Source organism: Dipodomys merriami, unplaced genomic scaffold (genome assembly GCF_024711535.1).
Source record: "Dipodomys merriami isolate MVZ:Mamm:240054 unplaced genomic scaffold, mDipMer1.0.p SCAF_59, whole genome shotgun sequence".
In the NCBI taxonomy this organism is placed as follows: Eukaryota; Metazoa; Chordata; class Mammalia; order Rodentia; family Heteromyidae; genus Dipodomys; species Dipodomys merriami.
The window spans coordinates 3383762-3411560 of NW_027206168.1; the positions used below are offsets into that span (position 1 = coordinate 3383762).

The 27799-nt window shown below is 52.5% G+C and overlaps 3 protein-coding genes across 9 annotated transcripts; 2 read left to right on the forward strand and 1 right to left on the reverse strand.

The window, feature by feature from the left end:
- The first annotated feature begins 867 nt into the window (after positions 1-867).
- On the forward strand, positions 868-17116 carry Neurl4 (neuralized E3 ubiquitin protein ligase 4). 4 transcript variants are annotated; one of them, XM_070001535.1, is made up of 29 exons: positions 868-1158; positions 1997-2441; positions 2622-2687; positions 2835-3133; positions 3294-3405; positions 3494-3582; positions 6924-6996; positions 7109-7373; positions 7616-7797; positions 8995-9080; positions 9203-9365; positions 9460-9658; positions 9740-9816; positions 9891-9969; positions 10253-10428; positions 10515-10646; positions 11299-11444; positions 11523-11747; positions 11836-11934; positions 12020-12181; positions 12371-12535; positions 13247-13405; positions 13746-13925; positions 14037-14124; positions 14229-14336; positions 14459-14603; positions 14954-15066; positions 15148-15313; positions 16415-17116. In XM_070001535.1, the coding sequence occupies exons 1-29, from the start codon at positions 883-885 to the stop codon at positions 16617-16619; spliced, it is 4680 nt and encodes a 1559-aa protein (XP_069857636.1). In that variant the 5' UTR covers positions 868-882; the 3' UTR covers positions 16620-17116. The 4 variants fall into 4 exon arrangements, with proteins under 4 accessions (XP_069857636.1, XP_069857637.1, XP_069857638.1 ...); XM_070001536.1 differs by having other exon boundaries at positions 10253-10422; XM_070001537.1 differs by lacking the exon at positions 2622-2687.
- A 221-nt stretch (positions 17117-17337) lies between these two features.
- Gps2 (G protein pathway suppressor 2) lies at positions 17338-20754 on the forward strand. The gene is made up of 10 exons (XM_070001539.1): positions 17338-17748; positions 18067-18176; positions 18259-18371; positions 18969-19048; positions 19138-19220; positions 19385-19538; positions 19641-19730; positions 19815-19894; positions 19972-20067; positions 20191-20754. The coding sequence occupies exons 1-10, from the start codon at positions 17655-17657 to the stop codon at positions 20272-20274; spliced, it is 984 nt and encodes a 327-aa protein (XP_069857640.1). The 5' UTR covers positions 17338-17654; the 3' UTR covers positions 20275-20754.
- On the reverse strand, positions 20437-26779 carry Eif5a (eukaryotic translation initiation factor 5A). Of its 4 annotated transcripts, none has more exons than XM_070001544.1 (6): positions 26691-26779; positions 24309-24494; positions 21662-21766; positions 21345-21476; positions 21188-21261; positions 20437-21043 (listed from the first exon to the last, which is right to left on the reverse strand). In XM_070001544.1, the coding sequence occupies exons 2-5, from the start codon at positions 24471-24473 to the stop codon at positions 21199-21201; spliced, it is 465 nt and encodes a 154-aa protein (XP_069857645.1). In that variant the 5' UTR covers positions 24474-24494; positions 26691-26779; the 3' UTR covers positions 20437-21043; positions 21188-21198. The 4 variants fall into 4 exon arrangements, with proteins under 4 accessions (XP_069857645.1, XP_069857642.1, XP_069857643.1 ...); XM_070001541.1 differs by lacking the exon at positions 26691-26779 and adding an exon at positions 26342-26501; XM_070001542.1 differs by lacking the exon at positions 26691-26779 and adding an exon at positions 25977-26080.
- Between the last annotated feature and the right edge of the window lie 1020 nt (positions 26780-27799).

Consider the following 27799-nt stretch of genomic DNA (forward strand, 5'->3'; position numbering starts at 1 on the left):
CGTATTTAGTAGTTCCTCGGGGGAATCTCCTGGGATCGTGAGTGCTGTTGGTGGAGACTGCCTGTCGGATTCCTTTGGATTATCTGTAGCTTCAAAACCTAAGAGCTTGACGCCAGGCTCTAGTGGCTCACGCTACCTCTAATCCTAGCTACTCAGGAGGCTGAGATCTGAGGATCGCGGTTCAAAGCCAGCCCGGGCAGGAAAGGCTGTGAGCCTCTCATCGCCAATGAACCACCTAGAAAACCGCTGTGGCTCAAAGTGGCAGAGCGCTCGCCCTGAGGGGGGGAAAAAAAAAAGAAAGCTCAGGGGCAGCGCCCAGGACCCGAGTTCAAGCCCCACGGCCGACAAAATAAAAAGGTTCGAAGTTGGACTTGACATAGCCGCGAGCTCCTCCCGCCGCCATCTAACGTGCTCCGCTTCTCAGGAGAGGCGTGATGTAATGTGAAGGGACTGCGACACTTCCGGCGTGGAGGATGGGGACTTCACCGGGTCCCCGACACCGATTTTACTGCTTGAAAGCAAGCGAAGACACCCCCCCCCCTGCCGTCAAGCGAACACTTCAACGTGAAGGCGGAGTCCTCGAGGCCGCCGTCGCAAAGCGCGTCCGGGGGCCCGCAGCCTTCCGTCGCAAACGGCAGGCGTGTCTTCCACCCAGTGTCGCAAAAGTTCCTCATGGCCGTGCCGTAAAGCAAGCCTCCGCGACCCCGACGTCCTTCTGTTCCTACCGCGGTATCGGCTCCCCAGCACATTGCCCGGCAGTGCCGTAAAGCACATCTGGCCCCAACCCGCCCCCCCCCTCCCGTCGTATTCCCTCAGGGTGGCCGCCACGGTTGCCACGGTGCCGCCAAGCGCGGCTGTCGCGCGGCCCCCGTGTCGGCGGCGATGGCGGCGGGGTCGGGTGGGAGTGGGGGGTCTGGGGGAGGCCCCGGGCCTGGGCCGGGAGGGGGTGGGGGCGGCGCCGGGCCGGGGCCGGGGTCCAGCGGGAGTCTCGGCAGCGGCGGCGAGCTGCACCCGCGTACCGGGCGCCTGGTGAGCTTGTCGGCCTGTGGGCGGACGGCGCGGCGACAGCAACCGGGCCAAGAGTTTAACCACGGGCTGGTGTTGAGCCGCGAACCTTTGCGCGATGGACGCGTCTTCACCGTCCGCATCGACCGCAAGGTGCAGAGCTGCGACCGCGAAACCGAGATGTGAAGGGTGGTGGGAGGGGACCAGAGGGAGATGAGGGAGGACCGCCAGAACACCCACAGCACCGGGCATCGAGAGGGAACCGACAGATCGTAGGGCACCGGGAGACGAGGAGGAGGAAGAGCACACGAAGCAGACACATTCAATCTTAAGGAAAGGAGACAAGGAAAGGTTGAATTTTCTCAAGACCCAGAAGCTGGAAGGGACACGGAGGCCCACACACTCGAATGACGGGGGATCAGACCTTCTGGCAGTGTTGGAGGGATGGAGCAGAGATCTTACAGAGTTGTGATGGGAAGAGGAGAGACATAACCGAGGGAAGAACAAAACCACTGAAGGGCAGACTCTCAGATAGGGCCAGGAAAATGGGTGAGGAGACATAATCGGGGAGAGAGGGAGGTGTGATTTACTTGACCCCAGAGAAAGAATTCAGGAGAAGAGTGGATCTGGGTGAGAATTAGAGTAAGAGAGGGATGTACAAAAGCAAGAGGTATGGGCATTTGGATTTGGGTATTTGAAGAGCCATAGAAACAGGCAAAATAAGAGGAGGCGAGAGGGTTGAATTTAGTCTGATTGGCGGAAGGGGAAAGTAGTGTGAAGTTTGAGTACCTGAGTAAGAGTCAAGAGTTGCTAGGAGAGAGCAGTTCAAAAACTATTATTCCCTCAATCATTGTTGAGGAAATTACCTGTGGGCCTGCATTTTTGGGTTAGTGCCTAAGAGGTGTGCCAGGGTGCCTGGTGGATGTGGTTTCCTAGTAGTGGGAGACTCACTGATTGCCTGTCCTGAATCAGTCTACAACTCTTGTCTTAGGTTAACTCCTGGAGTGGCTCCATTGAGATTGGGGTGACAGCTCTGGATCCCAGTGTGCTGGACTTCCCAAGCAGTGCCACAGGACTGAAGGGGGGCTCATGGGTAGTGTCGGGCTGCTCAGTGCTGAAGGATGGGCGTTCTGTGCTGGAAGAGTATGGCCAGGACCTGGATCAGCTTGGCGAAGGGGACCGTGTGGGTGTGGAGCGCACAGTTGCAGGGGAGCTCCGGCTCTGGGTGAATGGGCGGGATTGTGGTGTGGCTGCCACAGGCCTCCCTGCCCGTGTCTGGGCTGTTGTGGACCTTTATGGCAAGTGCACCCAGATCACCGTGCTGCCCCCTGAGCCAGGCTTCAGCCCCCCTACTCCCATCCCTACACCTCCCCTAGAGCCCTCAGCCCCCCCTGAGGATTCTGCCTTGGCTCAACAGGGGACCTCTGGAGATGAAGGTAAGAAAGCAGCTATGGTGGTGTTGGATGAGTGGGGCAGAGGGCATATGCAGTGACAAGCTAGCCTGGGTGTGGGCAGGGCCATTGAGACTCCACAGACTTGTTGGAGAGAGCAGGGTCTAGAGAGGGTCTCCTGGCTGTGGGCTCTGAACCCTTATTCCCATCCCACCTGGTCCCCAGCCTTCATGGTGTCCCCAGCGCAGGCCCGGCCGGAGTCGTTTCCTAACAACCTTGAGTCGCATAATGGTGAGGGCTTCGGGGAAGCCCAGGGAAGGGGAATGGGCCGTGAGGTGGAAAAGGGTGGGACCTTAAGAGAGGGTTAGGGTAAGAGTGCGCCAAGCCAGAGGGTGTAGGGATTTACCTCAGATTTCTTTCTTCATCCTGCTGCTGTAGACTTTGCCAGCATGGAGCTCTCTGAAGTGGTGAGCAATGCCATCCTATCTGCCTACAATGGGGGGCTCCTGAATGTGAACCTGAGCTCTCCTCCAGCAAGGGATGGACTGGGATCTAGCGGTGCTGCTACCTCACCCATCCTCACCTCCAACGATGCCCTACTCTTTCATGAGAAGTGTGGCACCCTCATCAAACTCAGTAACAATAATAAGACCGCTGAGCGCCGGAGGCCCCTGGATGAATTCAACAATGGGGTTGTCATGACCAACCGCCCACTTCGGGACAATGAAATGTTTGAGGTGTGCAAGATCCTGAAATCTGACAGGGCTTCCTGCTCTGGCAGTTAAAAGTGGGGCTTAATCATTGCTGCCTAGAGGGTAGGAACTGGGGGAGAACCATGGGCTGAGAATCCCTCCTCTACATTCCTTGCCCTTTCCATCTGCTGTCATTCAACCCCAGATCCGTATCGACAAGCTTGTGGATAAATGGTCAGGCTCCATTGAAATTGGTGTCACCACTCATAACCCCAACAGCTTGGAATATCCAGCCACCATGACCAACCTCCAATCAGGTATAAGCCCAGGGCAAGGGTAGGGATACAGGCTTGGGGTTGCTGAGAAGGCAGCCTGTAGCTTAACCAAGTATCTATCTTTACCCAGGCACCATCATGATGAGTGGCTGTGGGATTCTGACCAATGGCAAAGGCACTCGCCGGGAGTACTGTGAATTCAGTCTGGATGAGCTACAGGTAAGCGTGGGGCACAGCCATTCCAGGGAGCCCTGGGTACTCTCTGTTCTGTGTGGGCATCATACAGTGTTCTTCTCTGTTATCTAGATAAGTCCCTTGGTGTTCCTTTTGAGAAGTCAGGGTAGCTCAACAGACTAAATCCTATATGTTAGGCATGATGGCATATGCCTGTAGTCACAGCTACCTGAAGCAGGTAGAAGCAGAAAGATTTTGAGTTAGAGGCCAGCCTAAGCAAAGTTATCTGTGAGTCCATCTTTAAAAACTGTTGGTTGGGCTGGGAAGGTGGCTCAATGGTAGAGTGCTTGCCTTGCATGCATGAGGCCCTGGGTTCGATTCCTCAGCACCATATAAGCAAAAAGGAAAAAGCCGGAAGTGGCGCTGTGGCTCAAGTGGTAGAGTGCTAGCCTTGAGCTGAAGAGCTGAGGGACAGCGCCCAGGCCCAGAGTTCAGGCCCCACGACCGGACCCAAAATAAATAAATAAAATAAAAACTGTTGGAGCTGGGCGCGGTAGCTCACGTCTGTAATCCTAGTTACTCAGGCAGAGATCTGAGGATTGCAGTTCAAAACCAGCCCAGGCAGGAAAGTCCTTGAGACTCTTATCTCCAATTAACCACCAGAAAACTGGAAGTGGTGCTGTGACTCAAGTGGTAGAGCGCTAGCCTTGAGCTGAAGAGCTGAGGGACAGTGCCCAGACCCAGAGTTCAAGACCCACGACCAACAAAAGAAGAAGCTCAAGGACAGTGCTCAGGCCCTGAGTTCAAACCCCAGGATTGATTATAAAACAAAAAACAAACAAAAAAACCCTGTTACTGGTAACTCATACTTTTAATACTAGCTATTTGGGAGACTAAGAATAGAAGGATTAAAAATGATGCCAGCAAGGCAGAAAAGTTCAGCAGCTCTTTTCTTTTTTTTTGGTCAGTCGTGGGGCTTGAACTGGGGGGTTCTGGGCACTGTCCCTGAACTCTCTTTTTTGCGCAAGGTTTGCAGTGTACTACTTTGAGCCACAGTGCCACTTCCAGTTTTCTGGTAGTTAATTGGAGATAAAAGTCTCATGGACTTTTCTGCCTAGTCTGGCTTTGAACCACAATCCTCAGATCTTAGGCTCCTGAGTAGCTAGGATTATAGGTGTGAGCCATCAGCACGTGGCTTTTGAGATCCCTTTCTTAACCCATAGTTGTGTGTATTGGCATGTGCCTGCCATCCCAAGCTATGTGGGAGGCTGAGATTTGAGTTTGGAAGGATTGCAGTGTCATACTAGCCTGATTAGAACAGTGGAGGAGACTTTTCTTGTCCACAGAGGGAAGCAGTGATGTGCACCAGTGTAATGATGGGAAGTCTAAAGTAGTCAGATCAAAGGTCATACACACTCTCAGATAGGAGACAAGACCCTGTCTCAAATATAACCAGTAGAAAAACAACTAGAAGCATGGTTCAGTGGTAGACTGTCAGCCTAGCAAGCATAAAGCCCTGAGTTCAAACCCTAGTACCACTTTTAAGTAACTTAGAAACAAAAGGGCTGGGGGGACATAGCTGAAGTGGTAGAGCACTTGCCTACCCTGTGCAAGGTCCTGGGTTCAATACCTAATGCTACCAAAAAAGTGCCTTTTTTGTTGGTGATGGTAGTGGTAGACATGGGGCTTGAACTCGGCCTAGTCGCTCTCCCTGAGCTCTTTTGCTCAAAGCTAGTACTCTATAACTTTGATCCACAGCACCACTATTTTTTTTTTTTGGTCAGTGGTGGGCTTGAACTCAGGGCCTGGGCACTGTCCCTAAGCTTTTGCTCAAGGCTAGCACTCTGCCACTTGAGCCACAATGCTAGTTCTGGTTTTTTCTGTTTATATGGTACTAAGAATCAAACCTAGAGCGTCATGCATACTAGGTAAGCACTCTACCGCTAAGCCACCTTCCCAGTCCATATAACTCCACTTCTGGTTTTCTGGTGGTTAATTGGAGATGAGTCTTACAGACTTTCCTGCCTGGGCTGTTTTTAAAACCAAGATACTCAGATCTTAGCCTCCTGAGTAGCTAGGATTACAAGTGTTAGCCACCAGCGCCCAGCTTAAAAAAATAAGCCTATTGGTAGCTCTTTCTTTTTCTTTCTTTTTATTTTTTTTTCAGTATTGAGGTGGAACATTGATCTTTCACGTGCTTTGGTCTTTTTCTGCTCTGTATAACTAGCCCCTGGAACAATTACTATATAAACTGAGATTTGAAAAAGTTCTTGCTTATAAGATGGTTTGAAGGGAGCTGGGAAGGTAGCCCAGAGGTAGATTGCTTGTGTCGCATGCATGAGGCCCTGGGTTTGATTCCTCAGCACCACATAAACAGAAAAAGCTGAAAGTGGCACAGTGGCTCAAGTGGTAGAGCGCTAGCCTTGAGCCTTGAGCTGAAGGACAGCACCCAGGCCCAGAGTTCAAAAAAAAAAGATGGTTTGAGGAAATAGTGCTGTGGCTCAAGTGGTAGAATGCTAGTCTTGAGCAAAAGAAGCTCAGGGACAGTGCCCAGGCCCTGAGTTCAAGCCCCTGGACTGGCAAAAAAAGAAGTTTCCTGGGCTGGGAACGTGGCTCAGTGGTAGAGTGCCTTGCATGCATGAGGCCCTGGGTTTGATTCCTCAGTACCACATAAGCAGAAGAAGCCAGAAGTGGCACTGTGGCTCAAGTGGTAGAGCACTAGCCTTGAGTTGAAGAGCTGAGGGACAGTGCCCAGGCCCAGCATTCAGGCCCCACAACCGACAAAAAAGATGATTTGACTGGGCTAGGAAGGTGGCTCAGTGGTAAGAGTGCTTGCCTTTCATGGGTTTGATTCCTCAGCACCACATAAGCAGAAAAAAACATAAGTGGCACTGTGGCTCCAGTGGTAGAGTGCTAGCCTTGAGCTGAAAAGTTGAGGGACAGCGCCCAGGCCCAGAGTTCAAGCTTGCCCCACACAACCTAAAAAAAAAAAAAAAAAAAGATGCTTTGATTCAGTACTTGACTTCCACTGAGCCTTTAGGGAATATGTACATCTCCTGTGTGTGGAGCACCTGCCCTGTCTGTCATGTGCCACTGACACTCATGAAAATACCTGTGGGGTGGGGCTAGGAAGGTGGCTCAGTGGTAGAGCGCTTGCCTTGCATGCATGAGGCCCTGGGTTTGATTCCTCGGCACCATATAAGCAAAAAGAAAAAAGCCAGAAGTGGTGCTTGTAGCTCAAGTGGTAGAGCGCTAGCCTTGAGCTGAAGAGCTGAGGGACAGCGGCCAGCCCAGAGTTCAGGTCCCACGATAGTGGAAAGGCCCAGGACTACTGTGGAACTTGACTGACTAGATTCCAGACTGAGCTATTTTTCTGCTTTGAACAGGAAGGTGACCATATTGGCCTGACCAGAAAGTCCAACTCTGCTCTGCACTTTTTCATTAATGGCATTGACCAGGGTAAGAAGACACTGAGGAAGGGCCATTTGTCTGGGCTGTCATTGAGTCTGGTCCCTAGCTCACTTCCTCTTTGGTTCTTGCCTTCCTGAGACTCTCCTCCTCTCCTTCACAGGTGTGGCTACCCCACTGACACCCCCGGTAGTCTATGGTGTCGTAGACTTATATGGGATGGCTGTGAAGGTCACTATCGTTCACAATAACAACCACAGCGACCGTCTCCGTCGGAACAATGCCATCCTGCGTGCACTATCCCCCGAGGGTGCTCTCCGTCGTGCTGCTCCTGCTGCCCAGGCAGAACCAGAGCGCTTGCTCTTCCACCCCAACTGTGGGCAGAAGGCAGCCATTACCCACGAGGGACGCACTGCCCTGAGGCCCCAGTATGGCCCATGGGGTGGGGAGAAACCTACAGAAGGGGCTCTACTGGCATTGGGGCAGGGTGGAAACATAGAAGGCAGTGGGAGTCTGGTTTGGGGAGTCCTGGACAGAAAGATGGGGAGCTTCTGGAGCATGAGGTCTGGTTGGTGGCTTAGGGTTGTGTCTGCCGGCAGGTGCTTCTGGGCTAAGCCTTGATAGACTCAGTGTGTGTTGGTATCTGAATTTGTGCTTGCTGTGTTCTCAGTGCCACTGATGACTTCAATCATGGCGTGGTACTGAGCAGCAGAGCCCTTCGGGATGGAGAGGTGTTTCAGGTGCGCATTGACAAGATGGTGGACAAATGGGCTGGCTCCATTGAAATTGGTGTCACCACCCACAACCCTGCCTACCTCCAGTTGCCCTCTACTATGACCAACCTGCGCTCTGGTGAGCTTCTAAGAAGGACAAGACTGGGATTGGGACTTAGAGAGAAAATGATCCCTCATTCCAGGCCTTTGTTCTCTTATTTGTTTTTCTCTCTCTGCTGGCCCTTGTTCTATTCTCTCTCTCCTTCTCCCCCCCTCCCTCTCCCTCCCCTTACCCCTTCCCCTCCCTCTCTGCCCCCATTCCTCTCTGTCAGTTCTGGGGCTTTAATTTAGGGAGCTTGAGCCTTTGTGCTCAAGACTAGTTCTACCACTTGACTCACAGCCCTCTTCCAGCTTTTTTGGTAGTTGTTTGGAATTGAGTCTTGGACTGGGGCTGAGAATGTGGCTTAGTGGTGGAGTGCTTGCCTAGCATGCATGAAGTCTTGGGTTCCATTCCTCAGTACCACAAGCAGAAAAAGCTGGAAGTGGTGCTGTGGCTCAAAAGAAGCTCAGGGACAGTGCTCAGGCCCTGATTTCAAGCCTCAGGGCTGGCAAAAAAAAAAAAAAAAAGTCTTGGACTTCCCTGCCAGGGCTGACTTTGAACTGTCTCCTGAGTAGCTAGGATTACAGGCATAAGCCCTTGGTACTCAGCTTGCTCTTTTTGTGCTGGTATTGAAGCTTGAACTCAGGGCCTGGCCATTTTTCCTTTGCTTTTTTTACTCAATGTTAGTATAGTTAACACTTGACCAATTGAGCCATAGCTCCACTTTGGCTTTTTGGTGATTAATTGGAGAGAAGAGTGTCATAGACTTTCTTGCTTGGGGCTAGCTTTGAACTGTGATGATCAGATTTCAGCCTCCTGAGTAGCTAGGATTACTAGACGGCCACCTTCCAGTTTCTTTTTGGTGCGGTTGTGGGGCCTGAACTCTGGGCCTGGGCGCTGTCCCTCAGCTCTTCAGCTCAAGGCTAGTGCTCTACCACTTGAGCCACAGCGCCACTTCTGGCTTTTTTCTTTTTGCTTATGTGGTGCTGAGGAATCAAACCCAGGGCCTTAGGCATGCAAGGCAATCGCTCTACCACTGAGCCACCTTCCCAGCCCCCACCTTCCAGTTTCTAACCCCTTTCTTATTATACTTGTGACAACTCATCCAATGGGCTGTCTGGGAACTGAAATTATTTCATCTCACTAAGAAGAAAGCCAAACCTCAAAGAAAAGACTGGAGTAGGATGTGGTGTTAACTGCTTTCTCCCTTATCTCCTCTGCCACTCCTGCCGATAGGGACCTGGATGATGACTGGGAATGGGGTGATGCACAATGGGACAACCATCCTGGATGAATATGGGCACAACTTGGATCGCCTCAAGGTGGGAGAGTAGTCACACTGCCTGGGCAAAGTAGTGGGGCAGCCAGAGAGGCGGGGTGGATACAGAACCATCCCAGGTAGGAACTCTGCCTGACTCCTCACTCCAGCCCCACTTCTTCCAAGGCAGGGGACACGGTAGGCGTGGTGCGGCGGGAGGACGGGACTCTCCACTTCTTTGTCAATGGAATGACACAGGGTCCTGCTGCCTGGAATGTACCCCCGGGTGTCTATGCTGTCGTTGATCTCTATGGCCAAGCGGCCCAGGCCACCATTGTGGACGACTTGGGTGAGGGCCGGGCAGGGCTGGGGCATGGGTTAGGGTGGTTTTGGGAAGCCTTACAGGCACCTGAAAACTTAGTGGGTGATGTCCACTTTTACAGAGGTACCTCCGGTCCCCGAGCCACTCTCTGAGGGGAATAATCAGGTGTCTCCAAGCTCCCCATCCTCAGGAGCAGGGGCCTCTGACCTGCGCTTCCACCAGTTGCATGGCAGTAATGCAGTCATCACTAATGGGGGCCGCACTGCACTCCGCCACAACTGCCGTAGCGAGTTCAATGATGCCATTGTCATTTCTAACCGGTCAGTCTCTGGATTTTGATGTCTCTGCTGTCCTGTTGCCCACATAATCACGGCCTCAGTGATCCCTAATCTCCCTGACAGGGCCCTGAGGGATGGAGAGCTGTTTGAAATTGTCATTCAAAAGATGGTGGACCGCTGGTCTGGCTCCATTGAGGCTGGTGAGTGGAGACTCAGGGATACTGGATGCCTATGGCCTCCAGGGTCAGCTCTGACTTCCGCTCCCTTTTCGCAGGAGTAACTGCAATTCGGCCCGAAGACCTGGAATTCCCCAACACCATGACAGACATTGACTATGATACGTGGATGCTGAGGTTAGGCTACCTGCTTCAGGGGTCAGCTTGATGTGGGACTGGGTTGAACTGGGATCAGGGAAGCGGGGTTTAGGCCTGAAATAAATCTAGGGGATATGGCTGCCTCTTCTGTTCAGTTCTGGAAAGCTAGGGATTCTTGCTTTTCCCAGGGGCAAAGGGACATGATGAGACTTCAGACTAAGATCGAGAAATATATACACACATGGTTCTGACAGACATACTGAGGAGAGCAGTGAGGGGATGAGTATATGAAGCTCACTCACCCTTTCTGCTCTCCCCACAGTGGCACAGCCATCATGCAAGATGGTAACACCATGCGCAATAACTATGGGTGTGACCTGGATGCACTGGGCACAGGTGCCCGCATTGGCATGATGCGAACTGCCAAGGGGGATTTGCACTACTTCATCAATGGCCAGGACCAAGGCGCTGCCTGCTCAGGCTTGCCTCCGGGTAAAGGTGACTACTCTGTGGCTTCCAGCCTGCCCCCTTAGATCAAGCTGCCTGGACCCTCAGGCTTCTGATGGCCTTTCTTCTCTACACAGAGGTGTATGCAGTGGTGGATCTCTATGGCCAGTGTGTTCAAGTGTCCATCACCAATGCTACTGGCCCCATGGATAACAGCTTGGCAACCAGCAACACTGCCACTGAGAAGTCATTCCCCCTGCACTCCCCTGGTACCTATGTGGGCATAAGAGAACATGCGACAGGCTATGGGAGGGAGGGAATAGAGCTTGATGGTAGGCAGTCCAGAAATAGGGGACTGACCTGGGGCCCAGAGCCTGGTTGCTTCCTTATCACCCAGAAGCCAGAATGCTATGTGCAGATATCCTGTTATGATGAATGGTGTTTTCTTTTGGTGATAATAGGATTTGAATGCAGGGCCCCTTCAGCTTACTAGGCTGGCAGTCTGTCACTTGAGCTCCATGCCTAGCCTTTTTTGCTTTAGATAGGGTCTCATGCTTTTTTTTGCCAGAAACGAGCTGGCCTGGGACAGTGATTCTCCCACCTCTGCCTTCCATGTAGCTGAGATCACAGCTGTGTGCCACCATGCCTGCCTTTTTTGGTTGATAGGGGATCTTGCTAACTTTTTACCCAGGTTGGCTTGGAACTGAAACTCTCCTGATTTCTGTCTCCCAAGTTGCTGCATTTATAGGCTATTTGGGGCTAGGCCATTTTGCCTAGTGCTTGTCAGCAAGTTTTGATGAATAGTAGCACCTGAGATCTTAGTGTCTACATCCAGTTTCATCTAAAAGTTTTGCTCCACATCTTATCTGAAGCTAGCTGCCCTAATCCCCCTTCTTTCCCTGGCCATCTATCTATCCACAGTGGCTGGTGTGGCTCACCGATTCCACAGTACGTGTGGCAAGAATGTCACTCTGGAGGAGGATGGCACAAGAGCAGTGCGTGTGGCTGGCTATGCACATGGCCTTGTTTTTAGCACCAAGGAGCTCAAAGCTGATGAAGTGTTTGAGGTGGGCTGCAGGGATGCGACCAGGGGAGGGGGAGCCTGATGGCCTTTCAAAGGTCAGCTAATGTTTTCTGTACCACAGGTGAAAGTGGAAGAGCTGGATGAAAAGTGGGCAGGTTCCCTCCGGCTGGGGTTGACCACACTAGCACCAGGAGAGATGGGACCTGGAGCAGGTGGTGGCCCAGGGCTGCCTCCTTCCCTGCCAGAGCTCCGGACTAAGACCACCTGGATGGTATCCAGCTGTGAAGTGAGGCGTGATGGACAGCTCCAGAGGATGAACTATGGCCGGAATCTAGAGAGGCTGGGGGTGAAGCAGCTGATGCCAGGACAGCAGGGTAGGAGGTTGGGAATGAGAGAGTCCGAGAAGACTAAGCATCTATCCTTGTTCTTCCTAGGTGGGAAGCCGGGTGGGTATTCGTCGGGGAACAGATGACACGATGCACATCCTGGTAGATGGAGAGGATATGGGACCTGCAGCTTCTGGCATTGCCAAGGTAGACCTCAGCTTCCTTGGGTTCTAAGAATGGGTGGGAGTTTTGTGTTGATCTCTGACTTCCTGGGTCTTATGTCTGTCCCCAGAATGTATGGGCTGTGTTGGATCTGTATGGGCCAGTACGTAGTGTGTCCATTGTCAGTTCCTCGAGAATAGAAGAGCCAGAAAGTACTCAGCCTCCCTCCCCCAGCTCGGACACCGGCAGTGAAGGCGAGGATGATGATGAGGGCGAGGAACGTGGCTTAGGAGTAAGAGACTGTGGCAGGGCCTACTGGGCCTGGGGATAAGCAGTTGGTGGGCCACTGGTGAGCCAGACTTTCCTAGGTTCTCCAGTGGCCCAGCAGAAGCTCATACTTGAGCTCTGTGTACATTCTAGTGGGGAGGGTGGGTCAGGCCTGCCATTGGTCCCTGGGGCAGTTCAGTCTCTTCCTTGCCAGGACCAGAACCAAGTGGGTATTATACCCACAGCCCTTGAGTTCCTGGAGAACCATGGGAAGAATATCCTTTTGTCCAATGGGAACTGCACAGCCACACGGGTGGCCAGCTACAATCAGGGCATTGTTGTCATCAGCCAGCCCCTGGTGCCCCAGCTCCTGGTGCAGGTATGTACTATGCCTCCTTCTTCCCAGCTCTTCTTGCTCTAGTGTGACCCAGGAGCAAACTCCCCATAGGGGAACTTTCTCCTGCAAACTGAAAAATATGTAAACTTAGCCCAGTGACAGAAGCCTCTAGGAACAAGGTTATAGATAGCAACACAGGTGATAGTAAGATGAAGGCTTACAAAAGGATTACATGGGGAATATGGCTCAGTGGTAGAGTATTAGCATGTCCCAAGTCTTGAGTTCAATTTCCAGCAAAGGAGAGGAAAAATGAGGGCCAGGTACCATTGACTCATGCCTATAGTAATAGCTCCTTAGGAGATTGAGATCTGAGGATTAGGATTGGGAGCCAGCCTGAGCAGAAAAGCCCCAGATACTCTTATCTCCAATTAACTAGCAAAAAGCTGGAACTCAGAGCCAAGGCTCAAGGTTAGGGCATTAGCCATGAGTACAAATGATGGAGAGAGTGCTGAGACTCTGAGTTCAAACCCCAGTACACACACACACACACACACACACACACACACACACACACACACACACACACGCACACGCACGCACGCACACACATGCATGCGTGCGCGTGCAAGATACCCTTGAGTTTGTGCTTTCTGGTCTACTAAGTATCATCCAGGCCCTGCCTCTGGCTGAAAGGCTAGGTGAGTGGCCTCTATCCAGGAGGCCATGGTTGTAGATTAGTTTCTTTTATTTCAGGTGCGGATAGACTTCTTGAACCGACAGTGGACATCTTCCCTTGTACTGGGAGTCATCACCTGCCCACCAGAGAGGCTCAATTTCCCTGCCTCTGCCTGTGCCCTCAAACGGGCAGCCTGGCTGTTGCGTGGCCGAGGTGTTTTCCACAATGGTCTCAAGGTGAGGAGAGAGCCAAAGAGTGGAGTGAGCCATGCCTCCAATAGCAAAGGAAACCCACAGCCCTGGTGGTAGTACCTCAGGTCTGAAGGGGGCAGCTGTGTGTGTGGCTGAGCATGTGTTGTTTACATGATCACGTTTAGGCCTGTTCCTTACTCTTGTGCCCCTGCTGTTGAGAATGTTATAGTTGGGACTAAGAGAGGGGACTCTACGTAATTAAATTGCAGGTGGGTAAGGGTGGAGGAAAGCCCAGAGATTGATCGCACCCAGAAGCAGTGAGGAGCTTGATGGCTGCTGGAGGAGTGAATCTGATGTCTGGAAGACAGTGGTTCTCTCTTCCCAGATCTGTGAGAAGTTTGGGCCAAATCTGGATACGTGTCCTGAAGGCACCATCCTGGGACTGCGGCTAGACAGCTCTGGGGGCCTGCATCTCCATGTCAATGGGGTGGACCAGGGGGTAGCTGTACCTGACGTGCCCCAGCCCTGCCATGCACTTGTGGACCTCTATGGGCAGTGTGAGCAGGTTAGTAGCACTGGAATGGGGAAATAGTAAGTGTGTATGTAGTCCACAGAGGAAATCAGCAGGCCCTGGGGTGTTGAACAAGCTCTGGCTGACCACCTCTGTGCCCTGCAGGTGACAATTGTGAGTCCTGAGCCAGGGGCTGCCAATGGGAAAAGTGCTGGAACCCAAGGGGACATGGAGAAAGCTGACATGGTGGATGGTACATACACCCGCCTAAAGGGACCATGATCCTACCCTTCCTCCCTTCCCCCTCCCCAACTCTGGTCCTTCTAGCCCTGCCTACTGAGACCTCTGTTCCCTCAGGTATCAAGGAGAGTGTGTGTTGGGGTCCACCACCCACTGCTAGCCCTCTAAAGAGCTGCGAGTACCACGCCCTTTGCTCCCGCTTCCAAGAACTGCTGCTGCTTCCTGGTGAGTTCTGGTCTCCTAGAAACCACCACATTCCCATGGCTAGACTATGGCCATAGCCAGTCCTGGAGGCTGGCTTGGAGGGCAGCAGTGTGGTTGAAACTAAGCTTGTCACTTTCCCACAGAGGATTATTTCATGCCTCCACCGAAGCGTAGCCTGTGCTACTGTGAATCTTGCCGGAAGCTTCGAGGAGATGAGGCCCACAGGCGCAGAGGGGAGCCCCCACGAGAATATGCCCTGCCCTTTGGCTGGTGCAGGTTCAACCTCAGGTACATTTGGACCAGACTCATGCATTTTCCCTGCTGCTTTTTTGCCATCTTGCAGAAGAGTCCCAAGAGGAGGTACACACAAAAAAATGATAGAATGGGGCTGAGAAGGTGGCTTAGTGGTAGAGTACTTGCCAAGCATGCGTGAAGCCCTGAGTTTGATTCCTCAGTACCACATAAACAAAAAGCTAGAAGTGGCGCTGTGGCTCAAGTGATCGCTAGCTTTGAGCAAAAGCAGCTCAGGGACAGTGCCCAGGCCCTGAGTTCAAGCCCCAGAGCTGGCAAAAAAAGAACTTTGTATTGAGGATGACCTTGGGGACCCACTGACCTTTGTCCTATCTGTCCTATCCTAGAGTGAATCCCCGCCTGGAAGCTGGGACACTAACCAAAAAGTGGCACATGGCATATCATGGGAGCAATGTGGCAGCTGTACGGAGGGTGCTGGACCGAGGGGAACTGGGAGCAGGTACTGTGGAGCAGGCAGGGGTGGGACAGGCTGGTCTTGGGAGTCCTAGGAGAACTGTGCTGACCCCATTTGTCCTCATAGGAAGTGCCTCCATCCTGAGCTGCCGGCCCTTGAAGGGAGAGCCGGGAGTGGGGTTTGAGGAGCCTGGTGAGAACTGTGCACCTCCCCGGGAGGAGCAACCCCCTCCAGTGCTGCTCTCTCCCTCCCTTCAATATGCTGGGGCCGAGCCCCTGGCCTCCAAAGTGCAGTGAGTACAATAGCTGGGGGAACTCATGGCCCCTTGGGTCCTTATGATTTGCCACCCCATCTCTTCCCACCCTAGTTTACTAGTTGCTGCTTTTCCAGCTAAGCCCTCTTCATTTATTCATTGAAGTCACCACATGCTTAGTAAAAGAAAACAAGAGCGTTGCTCTTGTGAAATTTATGTATTCTCTTTAGTTTTTTTTTTGTTTTTGTTTTTGGTCTTTTTGTGCATGTGTCTATACTGAGAACTGAACTTAGGCCCTAAGAGCTAAGCTTTTGTTCAGCTTTTTCACTCAAGGCTGGAGCTCAACCACAGCTCCACTTCTGGCTTTCTGTTCATTAACTGGAAATAGTCTCACAGACTTTTCTGCCTCAACTGGCTTCAAACCTCAATCCTTAGATCTCAGCCTCCTGAGTAGGTAGGATTACAGGTGTGAGCCATGAGCTATTAGCACCTGGCTTCTCCAGAATGTATATAGCATATAATGAAGTCTTTTTTTTTTTTTTTGGTCAGTCAAGGGGCTTGAGCTCTGGGCCTGGGCACTCTCCCTCCACTCTTTAGCTCAAGGCAAGCATTACCACTTGAGCCACAGCGCCACTTCATTTTCTGAGTGGTTTATTGGAGATAAGAGTCTCATGCACTTTTTCTGCCCAAGCTGGCTTTGAACCACAATCCTCAGATCTCAGCCTCCTGAGTAGCTAGGATTACAAATATGAGCCACTGGCGCCTGGCCCTCTTTAGTATTTTTTAAGGTGGTAAGTCAACAGTATGGAAACAAAGACAGATGAAGTGGATGAGAAGTACCATTTGGGGTGGTTATACTTTATTAAACAGGGTGTCAGGGTAGGCATAGGTGAGGTTTGAGTGAAGGCATGAGGGTGGTGGAGTTAGTTAAGCAAACTTTGAGAAGGAAGAGGGTTTCCAACAGTACAGCTGGAGCTGAATCCCTTAAGCAGGAGTATTTCTTAGGAACAACCAATTCTGTGGTGAGAGGGATTAGCTAGGAGAGCAAGGGAACTAGGAGACCTCAATCCCCTAGTTCATTTGTTTTGGGGTTTTTTGGTAGTGCTTGGGTTTGAATTATTTCTACTTCGTATATGACAGATTCCGGGACCCCAAATCCCAGCGGACGCATCAGGCCCAGGTGGCGTTCCAGGTGTGTGTGCGCCCTGGCTCCTACACCCCTGGCCCTCCTTCTGCTGCACTCCGAGAACCCCCGGACCCACACTTTAGCCCGGCCGAACTTGAGTGGGTCACAAAGGAGAAGGGGGCCACACTCCTCTATGCCCTGCTGGTACGGGTGGAATGAGGGGTGAAACGCCACTACTACAAGCACAGCTGGGCCTAGGCCCTGGACTCTTGAGTGAAGACTGCCTCCACCTCATTCCAGTGACTCATGGCATGCACAGGTGCTGTCCTGGCAGACATGGGAGTACTAGGCAAGCTCTCAGATTCACATGGGAAGTGGGGCACATTTCCACGGCCAGGGCCCAGCACACTTCCTCTGCTGGAGAATGAGTTCATGGGGAGCCCAGCACCAGGCCCTGGATCCCCTTCATGCACTGACTTGGGGAACATGACTCCCTATTACTCCCCTCCCCATATCACTTAATTTATTTCCGTTTTTTTGTTTCTGGTTACTGTGAATTCCAAAGGGGTCTCTCCCTGTGCCCACGCGAAGCTGCTTTTTCCCCCGGGCAATGGGGTGGGAGTGGGGACGGAAGGGCGGGCCCAAGGAAGACGCGGGCTCTGTACAGTTGATACTGACTCTTGATTTCTAAGGAGCCAATAAACGCTCTCAGAGTATCTGCCTCCGCCTCTGTCTCGCGCGCCACTCAGCGCCCGCGATCTCGAAGTAAAGAGCTCCGAGGCCGGCTGCCTCGCCCCCCGGGCGGGACCCCGAGCCCGGGGCTTGGAGGTGCGGCCTCCGTCCTGCCGCGCTTCCGGGTTTCTTGTCGCCCAACCGGCGAGGTCTGTTCCCCGCTGTGACTCCGGAAGGAGTCGGTCCGGCATCCGGAAGTGACGTAGAGAATCAGGCGCCCCTAAGGCCGCGAAGAGAGCCGAGAAGGCGGGTAGGGTGGAGCTGGTGCCCAGGCAGCGCGGAGGGGTGTGGGCGCCAAGCCAAGGACCCCCGCGCGGCCAGCGCGCGCCGGGGCGGGAACGGTGGCCCAGACGAGCGGGCGCTCGGAACACGTGACCGAGCGGCGAGCGGGCCGCGCCGACGAGCTTCCGCCTGGGGCGAGTGCGTTCTTCCTGAGTATCTGCTTCCCAGCAGGCCCCAGCCAAGCTCTAGCAGTCAGTGACAGAGCCGGGCGCCGGCGGCCCGAGCGCTCCCGGCAGCACCATGCCTGCGCTCCTGGAGCGCCCCAAGCTTTCCAACGCCATGGCCAGGGCCCTGCACCGGCACATCATGATGGAGCGGGAGCGCAAGCGGCAGGGTGAGCCCGGGCCAGAGTGGGAGGTCGAGCACACCGACCATGGCGGCTACGCTATCCCAGTGCTGGCCTCCATGCACCAGCCCAGCTATGCGTCTGCTGGGCAACAACGGAGGAGGCCGGGAGGGAACGGTGCCGTCGGGTTGAGGTCTGGGCTGGGAAGGACCTTGGAGAGCACCTTAAAAGCCTCTCTTCCTACTGCATGGTTGGGAATAGAGGTATGGCCTAGCTAGTGCCCACATCAGTGAGGAAACTTTGTCAGTCTAATATTCATATTATTTTCACCACTCTGCCACTTCCCCCTTCATACTAATTCTCCAGAAGAGGAAGAGGTGGACAAAATGATGGAACAGAAGATGAAAGAAGAACAGGAGAGAAGAAAGAAAAAAGAGATGGAAGAGAGAATGTCACTAGAAGAGACCAAGGAACAAGTATGCAGGCCCTGATGTGTCCAAGCCTCTGGCTTTTTCCTTGGCTCTTCCTACCTCTATCCCATCTTCCCTCCTTTTCCAGATTCTGAAGTTGCAGGAGAAGCTTTTGGCCCTCCAGGAAGAGAAGCACCAGCTTTTCCTTCAGCTCAAGAAAGTTTTGCATGAGGAAGAGAAACGGAGGCGGAAGGAGCAAAGGTGACACTTAGTGAAATGTAAATGTGAAGGCAGAGTGGAATCAAGAATTAGTGTCACGGGGCTCTTGGGGCTCACACCTGTAATCCTAGCTATTCAGGAGGCTGAGATCTGAGGATCCCAGTTCAAAGCCAGCCCTGCTAGGAAAGTCTGAGATCCTTATCTTCAATAGCCATCAGAAAATCTGAAGTGGCATTGTGGCTCAAGTGTCTACGGGCCCTCTACGGGCTTTTCTTGAGCTGAAGAGCTGAGGGACAGTGCCCAGGCCCAGAGCCCAAGCCCCACAACCAACAAAAAATAAGTGTCTAGCCAGGTGCTGGTGGCTCACGCCTGTAATTGTAGCTACTCAGGAGCCTGAGATCTGAAGATTATGGTTTGAAGCCACCTCAGGCATACAAGTATGAAATTCTTATCTTCAGTTAACCAACAAGAGTCCAGAGCTGTGGTTCCAGTGGTAGAGCACCAGCCTTGAGTGAAAAAGTTCAGGGATAGTGCCAAGGCCTTAAGTTCAAGTTACAGGACTGGCACCAAAATAAAAAAATGTAAGAACAGGAGGGGCTGCAATGTCCTTGACTTCCACCTGCTTTTCTTTCACTGTAGTGACCTGACCACTCTGACATCAGCTGCTTATCAGCAGAGCCTGACAGTTCACACAGGAACTCACCTCCTCAGCATGCAGGGTGAGGAACTGAAGAAACACCTGACACACGAGGCCCTCCTGGAGGTTGCAGCCTCCCATTTCAGCATCATGAAGTCTCTCTTTCTCTAGGAAGCCCTGGTGGACACAATCGCCCAAGCACCCTCATGGCAGCTGACAGAGCTAAACAGATGTTTGGACCTCAAGTGCTTACGGTAAATGTGTAGACCTAGTTGCTTTTCTCTACTTTTCTCCCTGGCATAGTGGCCACCATCATTCAAACTTCAAACATACCAAGCATGCATGCATTGGATACGAGGAAAGTGAAGAGATAGAACACAATTTCAAGTTTCCACTGAGTTTTCATCCTTCCTTCTAGACTCGGCACTACGTGGGCTCAGCAGCTGCTTTCACAGGGACCCCAGAGCATGGACAATTCCAGGGAAGCCCAGGTGGTGCCTATGGGACAGCTCAGCCCCCTCCTCACTATGGACCCACACAGCCAACCTATAGTCCTAGTCAGCAGCTTAGAGGTGAGTGTCGGGAAGATGGAGTGGATCTTTCCTTAGAGCCCAGAGGAAAAGAATGTTAGGAGTGAAAGAAGTTCTAATGGCTGTGTCTCTTGCCTTTCTCAGCACCCTCAGCATTTCCTGCAGTGCAGTACCTATCACAGCCACAGCCACAGCCCTATGCAGTGCATGGCCACTTTCAGCCCACCCAGACAGGTGATAACATCCTGGGCAGGAGGCCTGGCTCCATGGGTCCATCTTCATTGTATACTCACTTCATAATCCCTTCTTCCTATATAGGGTTCCTCCAGCCTGGTGGTGCTCTGTCCTTGCAAAAGCAGATAGAACATGCTAACCAGCAGACTGGCTTCTCTGATTCAGTGAGTACTGAAGCCTTGGGAGTGGGGGTGGAGAGGGGTAGGCCCAGTATGCTTCAGGTTATCACTGTCTTCTGCAGTCTTCCCTGCGCCCCATGCATCCCCAGGCTCTGCATCCAGCCCCTGGACTCCTTGCCTCCCCTCAGCTCCCTGTGCAGATGCAACCAGCAGGAAAGGTAAGGATAGTAATTAGTCTCATACTACCAGGGAAATAGGAACTGGTGGTTCCTATCGAGTTGTCACTTAGTGTGTGAAGTAGAAGGCCAGTCTACCCACTGACAGAACCCTTCTTTCATCAGTCAGGCTTTGCCACTACCAGCCAAGCTGGGCCTCGGCTACCCTTCATCCAACACAGCCAGAATCCTCGGTTTTACCACAAGTGAAGTGTGCCTTCAACCTACCCTTCCCATTCCCCATGGGCAAGAGTCTCCCCCAGGCCAATAAAATGCATCTCCCACTGTCCCTGGCTGCTGCTGTTTCTTTTTTTTGCTTCCCAAGGCTCAGTCAATACACATTTAACTCAAATAAGCAACTGAGTTGGGGGCTTCATATTAAACTTGTAGTTTTATTCAGGTTCGATTTTAACAAATGTGTCGGGGAGAGAGCCCACAGGAAAGGGTGAAGCCCATGGGGGCAAAATCCCCTCCCTTCTCTTTCCCTCCCCCGTACAAAGGGGTTTGGGAGACACAGACAGGGGAGGGGACTGGTCCCCAATCTGTGGTGCTTGGGGCAAAGGGCTATGGAGAATGGGACCAGACCAGGGACAGGGTGGGGAGGGCAAAAGGATTATTTGCCAGAATCCACAGCTTCTGATTCCAATTGAATTTAAAAAAAAAAAACAAAAAAAAAAAACAAAACCAAAACCCCAAAATGAAACCACAAGCAGCACCCACCCCTTTCCCCCACCAGGGCTGTAGTGCGAGGGGAGAAGAGGAAGGCAGCTTCTCCAAAGCCATGGCTCCCTCGCTCCTGGCCAAGGGAGCTAGGTGAAGGGCAGGGGTTCCCCGACAGTTTGAGGGGATGGGTAAAACCAAAATAAAACATCAAATAAATTGTATAGGAGGAATCCGGCCAAGGGCCCCACCAGAGCGGGGCCAGGCTGGGGGAGGGGCCTCTGCAGGCTCAAGGATCACTGCTGCCACCACCACCATCCTAAGTAAAAAAGAAAAACCATATTAAAACATGGTAATAACTTAAACAAGAAGAGTAGGGAGAACAGGACTAAGTTAGGGTTAGAAAGCCAGCCCAGTAACCTTTAAAGAGGATAAATGTGTAAATGTGAGGACTGTTACTAACCTGGGAGCCAGTTATTTTGCCATGGCCTTGATTGCAACAGCTGCCTCCTCTGTCATGGCAGACAGCACCGTGATCTGCGAGAGAAAGAAGTCTAGAGATACTGCAACTCATAATCTGAAGCCCATAAAGCATACAATGGGCGGAAGGGGCAACCTACCAGGATCTCTTCTCCACAGTCATACTTCTGCTCAATCTCCTTGCCAAGGTCACCCTCGGGCAGACGAAGGTCCTCTCGCACCTCCCCACTGTCCTGGAGCAGTGATAGATACCCATCCTGGATGCCAATAAGCTGAGGACAGATAGGGAACCAAGTTGAATGCAGACCTATGTAGCCTGACAATATCTGGTAAACTGGAGTGCCAACTAACTACAACCAGTATCTTATGCCATTTCTCCCCTCTTACAACTTCCCAGCAATCCACATAAACCCCTCCCCTAAACCATTACCCATTGCCATCTTATATACCTACATACCTGGAAGTCATTCCTTTTGATGTTGGGGACATCCATATTATGAGTTGACGGGCAGATATCTTCATATTTCTTCCCAGTGAAGATGTCAATACCAACCAGATGGACCTGTGTGTATTCATAAAGAGAAATTCAACCAACTCTAGCAAAGAGAAGATAAAAGTTCATGTTGTAGCTGGGTGCCAGTAGCTCATGCCTGTAATCCTAGCTACTCAGGAGGCTGAGATCTGAGGATCACGGTTCAAAGCCAGCCCAAGCAGGAAAGTTTGTGAGACTCTTATCTCCAATAAACCACTAGAAAACGGGAAGTGGCGCTGTAGCTCAAGTGGTAGAGTGCTAGCCTTGAGCTGAAGAGCTGAGGGACAGTGCCCAGACCCAGAGTGCAAGCCCCATGACTGACAGAAAAAAAAGTTAATGTTGTTGTTGTCTGATAGAATAATTCTACCACCTTATTAGAACAAAGATTAGGGGAGTTGGAAGTAAATAAACCAGTCAACTCGGCAAAGAAACATTAAAACAAAAAAAGACCCTGAGATTAAAAAGCCACTAATGAGGGGCTGGAAAGGTGGCTCAGTAGTAGAGTGATTGCCTTGCATGCATGAGGAGGCCCTGGATTCAATTCCTTAGCACCACATAAGCAGAAAAAGCTGGAAGTGGTGCTGTGGCTCAAATGGTAGAGCACTAGTCTTGAGCTGAAGAGATAAGGGACAGCGCCCAGGCCCAGAGTTCAGGCCCCACAACAAGAAAGAAAGAAAGAGAGAGAGAGAAAGAGAGGAAGGAAGGAAGGAAGGAAGGAAGGCCACTAATGAGATGTGGGCTGATATGATAGCCCGGGAAAAGTGGAAGAACAGACTTGGGGAAGTCCAGTACCTTGTTATTACTTTAAAAAAAAAAAAAAACACTAACTGCCAGATGCAGGTGGCTCACACCTGTAATCCTAGCTACTCAGGAGGCTGAGAGCTGAGGATTACGCTTTGAGCCAGCCTGGGCAGCAAAGTCCATGAGACAATTGTTTTTTTTGGTTGGTCATGGGACCTCATGGGACCTGAACTCTGGGCCTGGGCATTGTCCCTCATCTCTTCAACTCAAGGGTAGTGCTCTACCACTTAAGCCACAGAGCTACTTCCAACTTTTCCTGCTTATGTGGTGCTGTGGAATCCCAACCCATGGCCTCACACAGACAAGGTAAGCACTCTACCACAGAGCCACCTTCCCAGCCCTCCATGAGACTCTTATCTCCCAATTATTCACCAGAAAACCAGAATTGGTGCTGTGGTTCAAGTGGTAGAACACTTGCCTTGAGTTGAAGAGCTGAGGGCCAGCATCCAGGCCCAGAGTTCAAGCCCATGACCAATCCAAAAAAAAAAAAAAAAAAGCACTGACAAAACGCCAGCAGTCTAGGAGTTATGTTTTTCTGGATACTCACACAAAGGGCTAAAGACTTAGAAAACAAGGGGAGTAGAAAGAAAAGGCCTGAGAGAAAATAAGGAATATGAAAGATTAGAATACAATCTGCAGTTAGAAAATAAAGAAATCAAAGAAGAATCTAAACACTAGAAAATAACCTAGAATCAATGGCCAGTCAACAGAAGGGAACAAAACTACAAACTCATGAAGAGCCAGGTTAAACTTATACAGGGAAGCCTGAAGTGCCAAGCTCAATCAAAATGTCAAGTTGTCAGCAGAGAAGCTCAAGGAACTTGAGAGTAGGCAATGGCAGGCAAGTTTGAGACTATAGTGTTCCAAAGGGAAAGCTCTAACTGGGGAGAAAAGTTGCCAGTTACTTTAAAAACTCAGCTAGCGGGCTGGGAAGGTGGCTCAGTGGTAGAGCACTTGCCTTGCATGCCTGAGGCCCTGGGTTCGATTCCTCAGCACCACATAAGCAGAAAAGAAAAAAGCCGGAAGTGGCGCTGTGGCTCAAGTGGTAGAGCACTAGCCTTGAGCTGAAGAGCTGAGGGACAGCGCCCAGGCCCAGAGTTCAGGCCCCACAACTGGAACCCCCCCCCAAAAGAAAACTCAGATAGCTGGGGCTGGTGGCTTATAATTGTAATCCTAGTCAGGAGGCTAAGCTCTGAGTACTGTTGCTCGAAACCAGCCTGGACAAGAAAGTCCATGAGGCACATATCCAATTAAGCACCAGAAAGCCAGAAAATGGACTTCTGACTCAAATGGTAGAGGACTAGCCTTGAACAAAAAAGCAGAGACAAGTGCGCAGGCCCTGAGTTCACACCCAGGAAACATGAAAACACACATAACCTCGCCGTGGAGGCCTCCAAGCAAATGCTGCCTTCCATGTTAGGATCCAAGAAACCGGATAAATAGAAACAAAACCCACAAAGGTTCAGAGAAACAGGAGCACCAAGAATAAAGGAACCACCAAAACATAAAGGGTCCTAAAAACAGAACTTAAGCAACTGGCACAAAGATAATAAAGTAGTACCACACACGATGAGAACATAAAAAGGGTTCCAAGGAAGAGGCTGAAGACTGGGAAGTAGGTGTAGTCTGAATGGGTATAAAGGCTATGTGAACAAAAGGACTAAAAGCTTAAAAAAAAAAAAAAAGGTCAGGGTCAAGACTAAGTAGCTTGCTATCCAGCCCTATGGATGATAAAAGGTGCAGGGAAGAATTGCAGATATAAAATTCTAACCTTGGCATGGCCATGCTTGCCAGTCTTCGAAGTAGACATCTCCACGATCTTACATGGCCGGCCCTTGAGCACCACAAAGCCATTCTTACGTAATGCTGAGCACTGCATTGGGAAGGTGGCTGAGGCCCCTGCATCTCCTGTCTCGAAGTCCAAATCATCTGCCATTTTAAGAGGCTTCGATTCCAACTAAAGCCAAGAAGAGAACTGGGGTTAGTGAGGATGAAGGGTAATATCCCATTCAAATTTATCCCATTCTTCTCTTAGAAGCATTGCTCCATTTCCCCCAACCTAAAATAAATGTACAGTTCTTGCACTAATAAGGACTGGGAGTATATACACTTTAGAGCTGATGTGTTTGTGGGAGCAGTATCTGGCTTCTCCCTCCAAATGAAAGCTTAAAGTGGTGGCTTGGGAAAGGAAGGCTCCAGGGAGTTGAGATGCCAAATCTCACAGATGAGGAAAGACCTACTTCCTAGGGGGAGGGAGGACTCAGGTGTTACTTGCCACTGAAACCAGCCACCCCTCTTCCCCACACATGGCCAGGGCTATAATTAGGTGAGCAGCTATGAGCCAGCAAAGGGGCGGGGCTAATCAGGAGGGTGGAGACTGGAGCACAAGGCCCCACCCGGCTTACACCCCCCCCCCATCCACACACAAGCTAATCATTGGCACAGGAAAACCACAAGGCCTCTTTGGGGGATTCCCGCCGCAACATGCAGTAGTAGATGCAGCCAAGAAGAAAAAGTAAAAGTTGCTTTGCCCATTTCCCTCCACACTATCCAGCTCCATCTCAGCTCCCGAAGGGAACCCAGGAACAGCCTCTTTCCTCGAAGGCCCTCCCCTTTTTCCCAGGATGCACCGGTCCTGTCGGCTTTTCAGGCCAGGCCTGTACAGTCAGTAGAAAGTGGGAGAGTGAGGGGTGGTGAATGACAATAAAATGAAACTAAAAGGTTCGTAGTAGTGAGTAGTAGAACCTCACACTAGGCTATACTAAGAGTTAGGGACTCTTGAAATCGAGGATCTCTTTCCCAGTCACATACAACGGGGGAAGACAGTGACAAGGTGAATAGTGCAGATCACTGGCAAGTCCTCTGCACCAGACTTTCAAGACGCTACGGATAGGGACAGAGGAGAGGGGCGCTACCCAGTCGCCCTCGGTCTCTCCATTTCTCCGGCCTCCCCAGCTCAGAAGTGCCACTTACACCTGGCTGGTTGCCTCACTTCACGCGAAGACCGGAGGGGAAGCGCCAGGGGCCCATGAGGTCTGGGTAGGCTAACATATGCCTCCAGCGGGCCCGGCAGAGGAATCGTGACCCGGGCCTCGGGCTTCTCCCGCACCTCAAAATCCCAGGCGCTCTCAGACGTCCGCGAGGACCTGCCCTCCTCGCGCCGAGGGTTGCCGGCTCCCGCCCACCATGTGGCCGCCCGGGGCTTCCGGTGGCCGGGACCGGGGGGGAGGGGTCTCCGCGCTTCCATGCGGTCCCGGTCCACGTTTGGCCATGCGGCCTTCGACCCCGAGACCAGCCTCCCGTGGAGGCCACTTCCGGTGCCGCGGCCACCCCCTCCCCAAAGGCTGCACCAGGCCCGAGTCACGCCGCCTCCCCTCCCCCCCTCCCGGCCACCAGCACCCCCCCACATGCCCTCTCCCCGCGCAGCCCCCTCCCCCACCTCACGTGGCCGCGCGGCGCCGGGTCCTCAACGGCCCTGGGACCCCTGTCCCAGCGGGGCCGATGTGGCCCCCGGCCCTCTCCCCGGAGTGGCCGCCTGGCGGCCTCTCCCGCGTGGCGGCCTCGCCGCTCGCCGTCCCCCCGCCCTGCGTCGTTCCAACGTCACCCGGCCGGCCCCAACCGTCACCCCGCGGGCCAACCGGGCCGCGCGCCCGCGCCTCTCCGCACCTCGCGCCGCTCCCAGGCCGAACCTGTGTGGCGGTGGCTGCCGCTCCCCTCTGCCCCCTCCCCGACCCCCGCGCAGTTCCATCTCTCCTTCCTGGCCCAAATCGAGGTTCCGCGCAGGCGCACCGTGCTCGCTCTCACCTCGCGGGAACGCACTGACTCGACCCCGTCCACTCGCCGCGAGCCCAACCGCTGCCTCCGAGCCCGCTGCCGCCGCCGCCGCCGCCGCCGCCTCTACCGCCGCCGCCGCTGCTGCACACGGGTCTTAGCACGCAGGCGCCGACTTCCCACTGACCAACCAAGCAGCCCTATGACAGCCGCGCAGGCGTGCTAGCTAGATCCTCCGCCCTCCACCCCCGCACTGCGCAAGCGCATAGCCCCTCCCCGGTCTCCACCCTCTCTCCCACTACCCATCCAGTGACGCGCATACGTGGCCCCGCCCCTAGCAAGCCCAGAGCGTTTCCAACCAGTCAGCAACGCGCAGGCGCACCTGGTTTTTTAATCCCTTCAATCTCCTCCTTCCCAGCCTTGAGAGACCACTTGCCCTACGGGACAGTCCTTGCGTCTGCGCAATAAAAAATCCCTGCACTCCACACCCTCTGAAGGAAACGCCTCAGTCGCAGAACGCATGCGTATTGGGGATCCTAACCGCCCCTTCCACTTCAGACGTCGCCTGTACGCCCAGCGTTGAAAAGACCACGCCACTCTAGCGCTTGTCGTGTCTACAACGCATGCGCCTGAGGAAACGCCCCACCGCGGCTTTCACTGGACTTAAACGACCCACACGGCCAGAAAACTGTGGGGTGGGCCTCCAGTTCCGGCATCTCTCCTCCCCGCCCCCAGCTCCACACATGCGCGGGAGGTCGCTTTTCGCCCCGCTCCTGGGGCGTAGCGTGCCGGTGTGGTTGGGTCACCGCCCACCGTAGCTTCACTTTCCCAAACTCTAGGCCTCCGCGGTGCCATAGAGTGTCGCTCGCAAAGACAGAGCGGCCCTCTTCCCGCCACCATCTTGTTTCGGCCCTGGTGGCTGTTGGTCCGAGTGGCATCCCTGGGATCTGTTCCACTCTTGCATCCCAAGGGATGTAGCGTTCCTGTTTTGCCCCAACTAGACTGTGAGGTTTTGCAAGTGCATTTTTCTAAGGCTCTCTTGGCAGAGCTATGTGTGTTAAATGATTGGCCTTCCAAAAGCCTGGAAACAAGCCGTTTATAAACGAGAGTTTATTTCTGAGACCTTCCTGTTGCTTCCTGTTCATCGTGGTCTTCTTCCAGTTCTTGGTTTCCAGCCCCACCTTCGTGGGCTGTGATGATAGGAGTGAAACAAGTGGCTACCTTGATTTCTTTCCCATTTTTAAATGGAGTAATGATTTCTGAGTTTCCCAACTCATTGGGATGTATGAATGGTGTAACATCTTTGTCAACTACAAACATTCATGTGAACCTTTTTTTTTTTTGGTCAGTCATGGGTCTTGAACTCAGGGCCTGGCCACTGCCCTTGAGCTCTGTTGGCTCAAGGCTAGCGCCCTACCACGTTAAGCCACAGCTCCAACTTTTCGTTTTTCTGGTAGTTCATTGGAGATGAGTTTCATGGACTTTCCTGTC

What these genes read in the sequence shown, in the direction of transcription:
- Eif5a (XM_070001544.1), bottom strand. Translation starts at nt 24,473, where the DNA reads ATGGCAGATGATTTGGACTTCGAGACAGGAGATGCAGGGGCCTCAGCC. An exon ending in TCAAAAGGAATGACTTCCAG is followed by an intron (nt 21,477 to 21,661) that starts GTATGTAGGTAT and finishes ATCTGTCCTCAG; the next exon opens with CTTATTGGCATCCAGGATGG. An exon ending in ACTGTGGAGAAGAGATCCTG is followed by an intron (nt 21,262 to 21,344) that starts GTAGGTTGCCCC and finishes TTTCTCTCGCAG; the next exon opens with ATCACGGTGCTGTCTGCCAT.
- Gps2 (XM_070001539.1), top strand. Translation starts at nt 17,655, where the DNA reads ATGCCTGCGCTCCTGGAGCGCCCCAAGCTTTCCAACGCCATGGCCAGG. An exon ending in GCGGGAGCGCAAGCGGCAGG is followed by an intron (nt 17,749 to 18,066) that starts GTGAGCCCGGGC and finishes CTAATTCTCCAG; the next exon opens with AAGAGGAAGAGGTGGACAAA. An exon ending in AGACTGGCTTCTCTGATTCA is followed by an intron (nt 19,895 to 19,971) that starts GTGAGTACTGAA and finishes TGTCTTCTGCAG; the next exon opens with TCTTCCCTGCGCCCCATGCA.
- Neurl4 (XM_070001535.1), top strand. Translation starts at nt 883, where the DNA reads ATGGCGGCGGGGTCGGGTGGGAGTGGGGGGTCTGGGGGAGGCCCCGGG. An exon ending in CATTAATGGCATTGACCAGG is followed by an intron (nt 6,997 to 7,108) that starts GTAAGAAGACAC and finishes TCTCCTTCACAG; the next exon opens with GTGTGGCTACCCCACTGACA. An exon ending in TATGATACGTGGATGCTGAG is followed by an intron (nt 9,970 to 10,252) that starts GTTAGGCTACCT and finishes CTCTCCCCACAG; the next exon opens with TGGCACAGCCATCATGCAAG.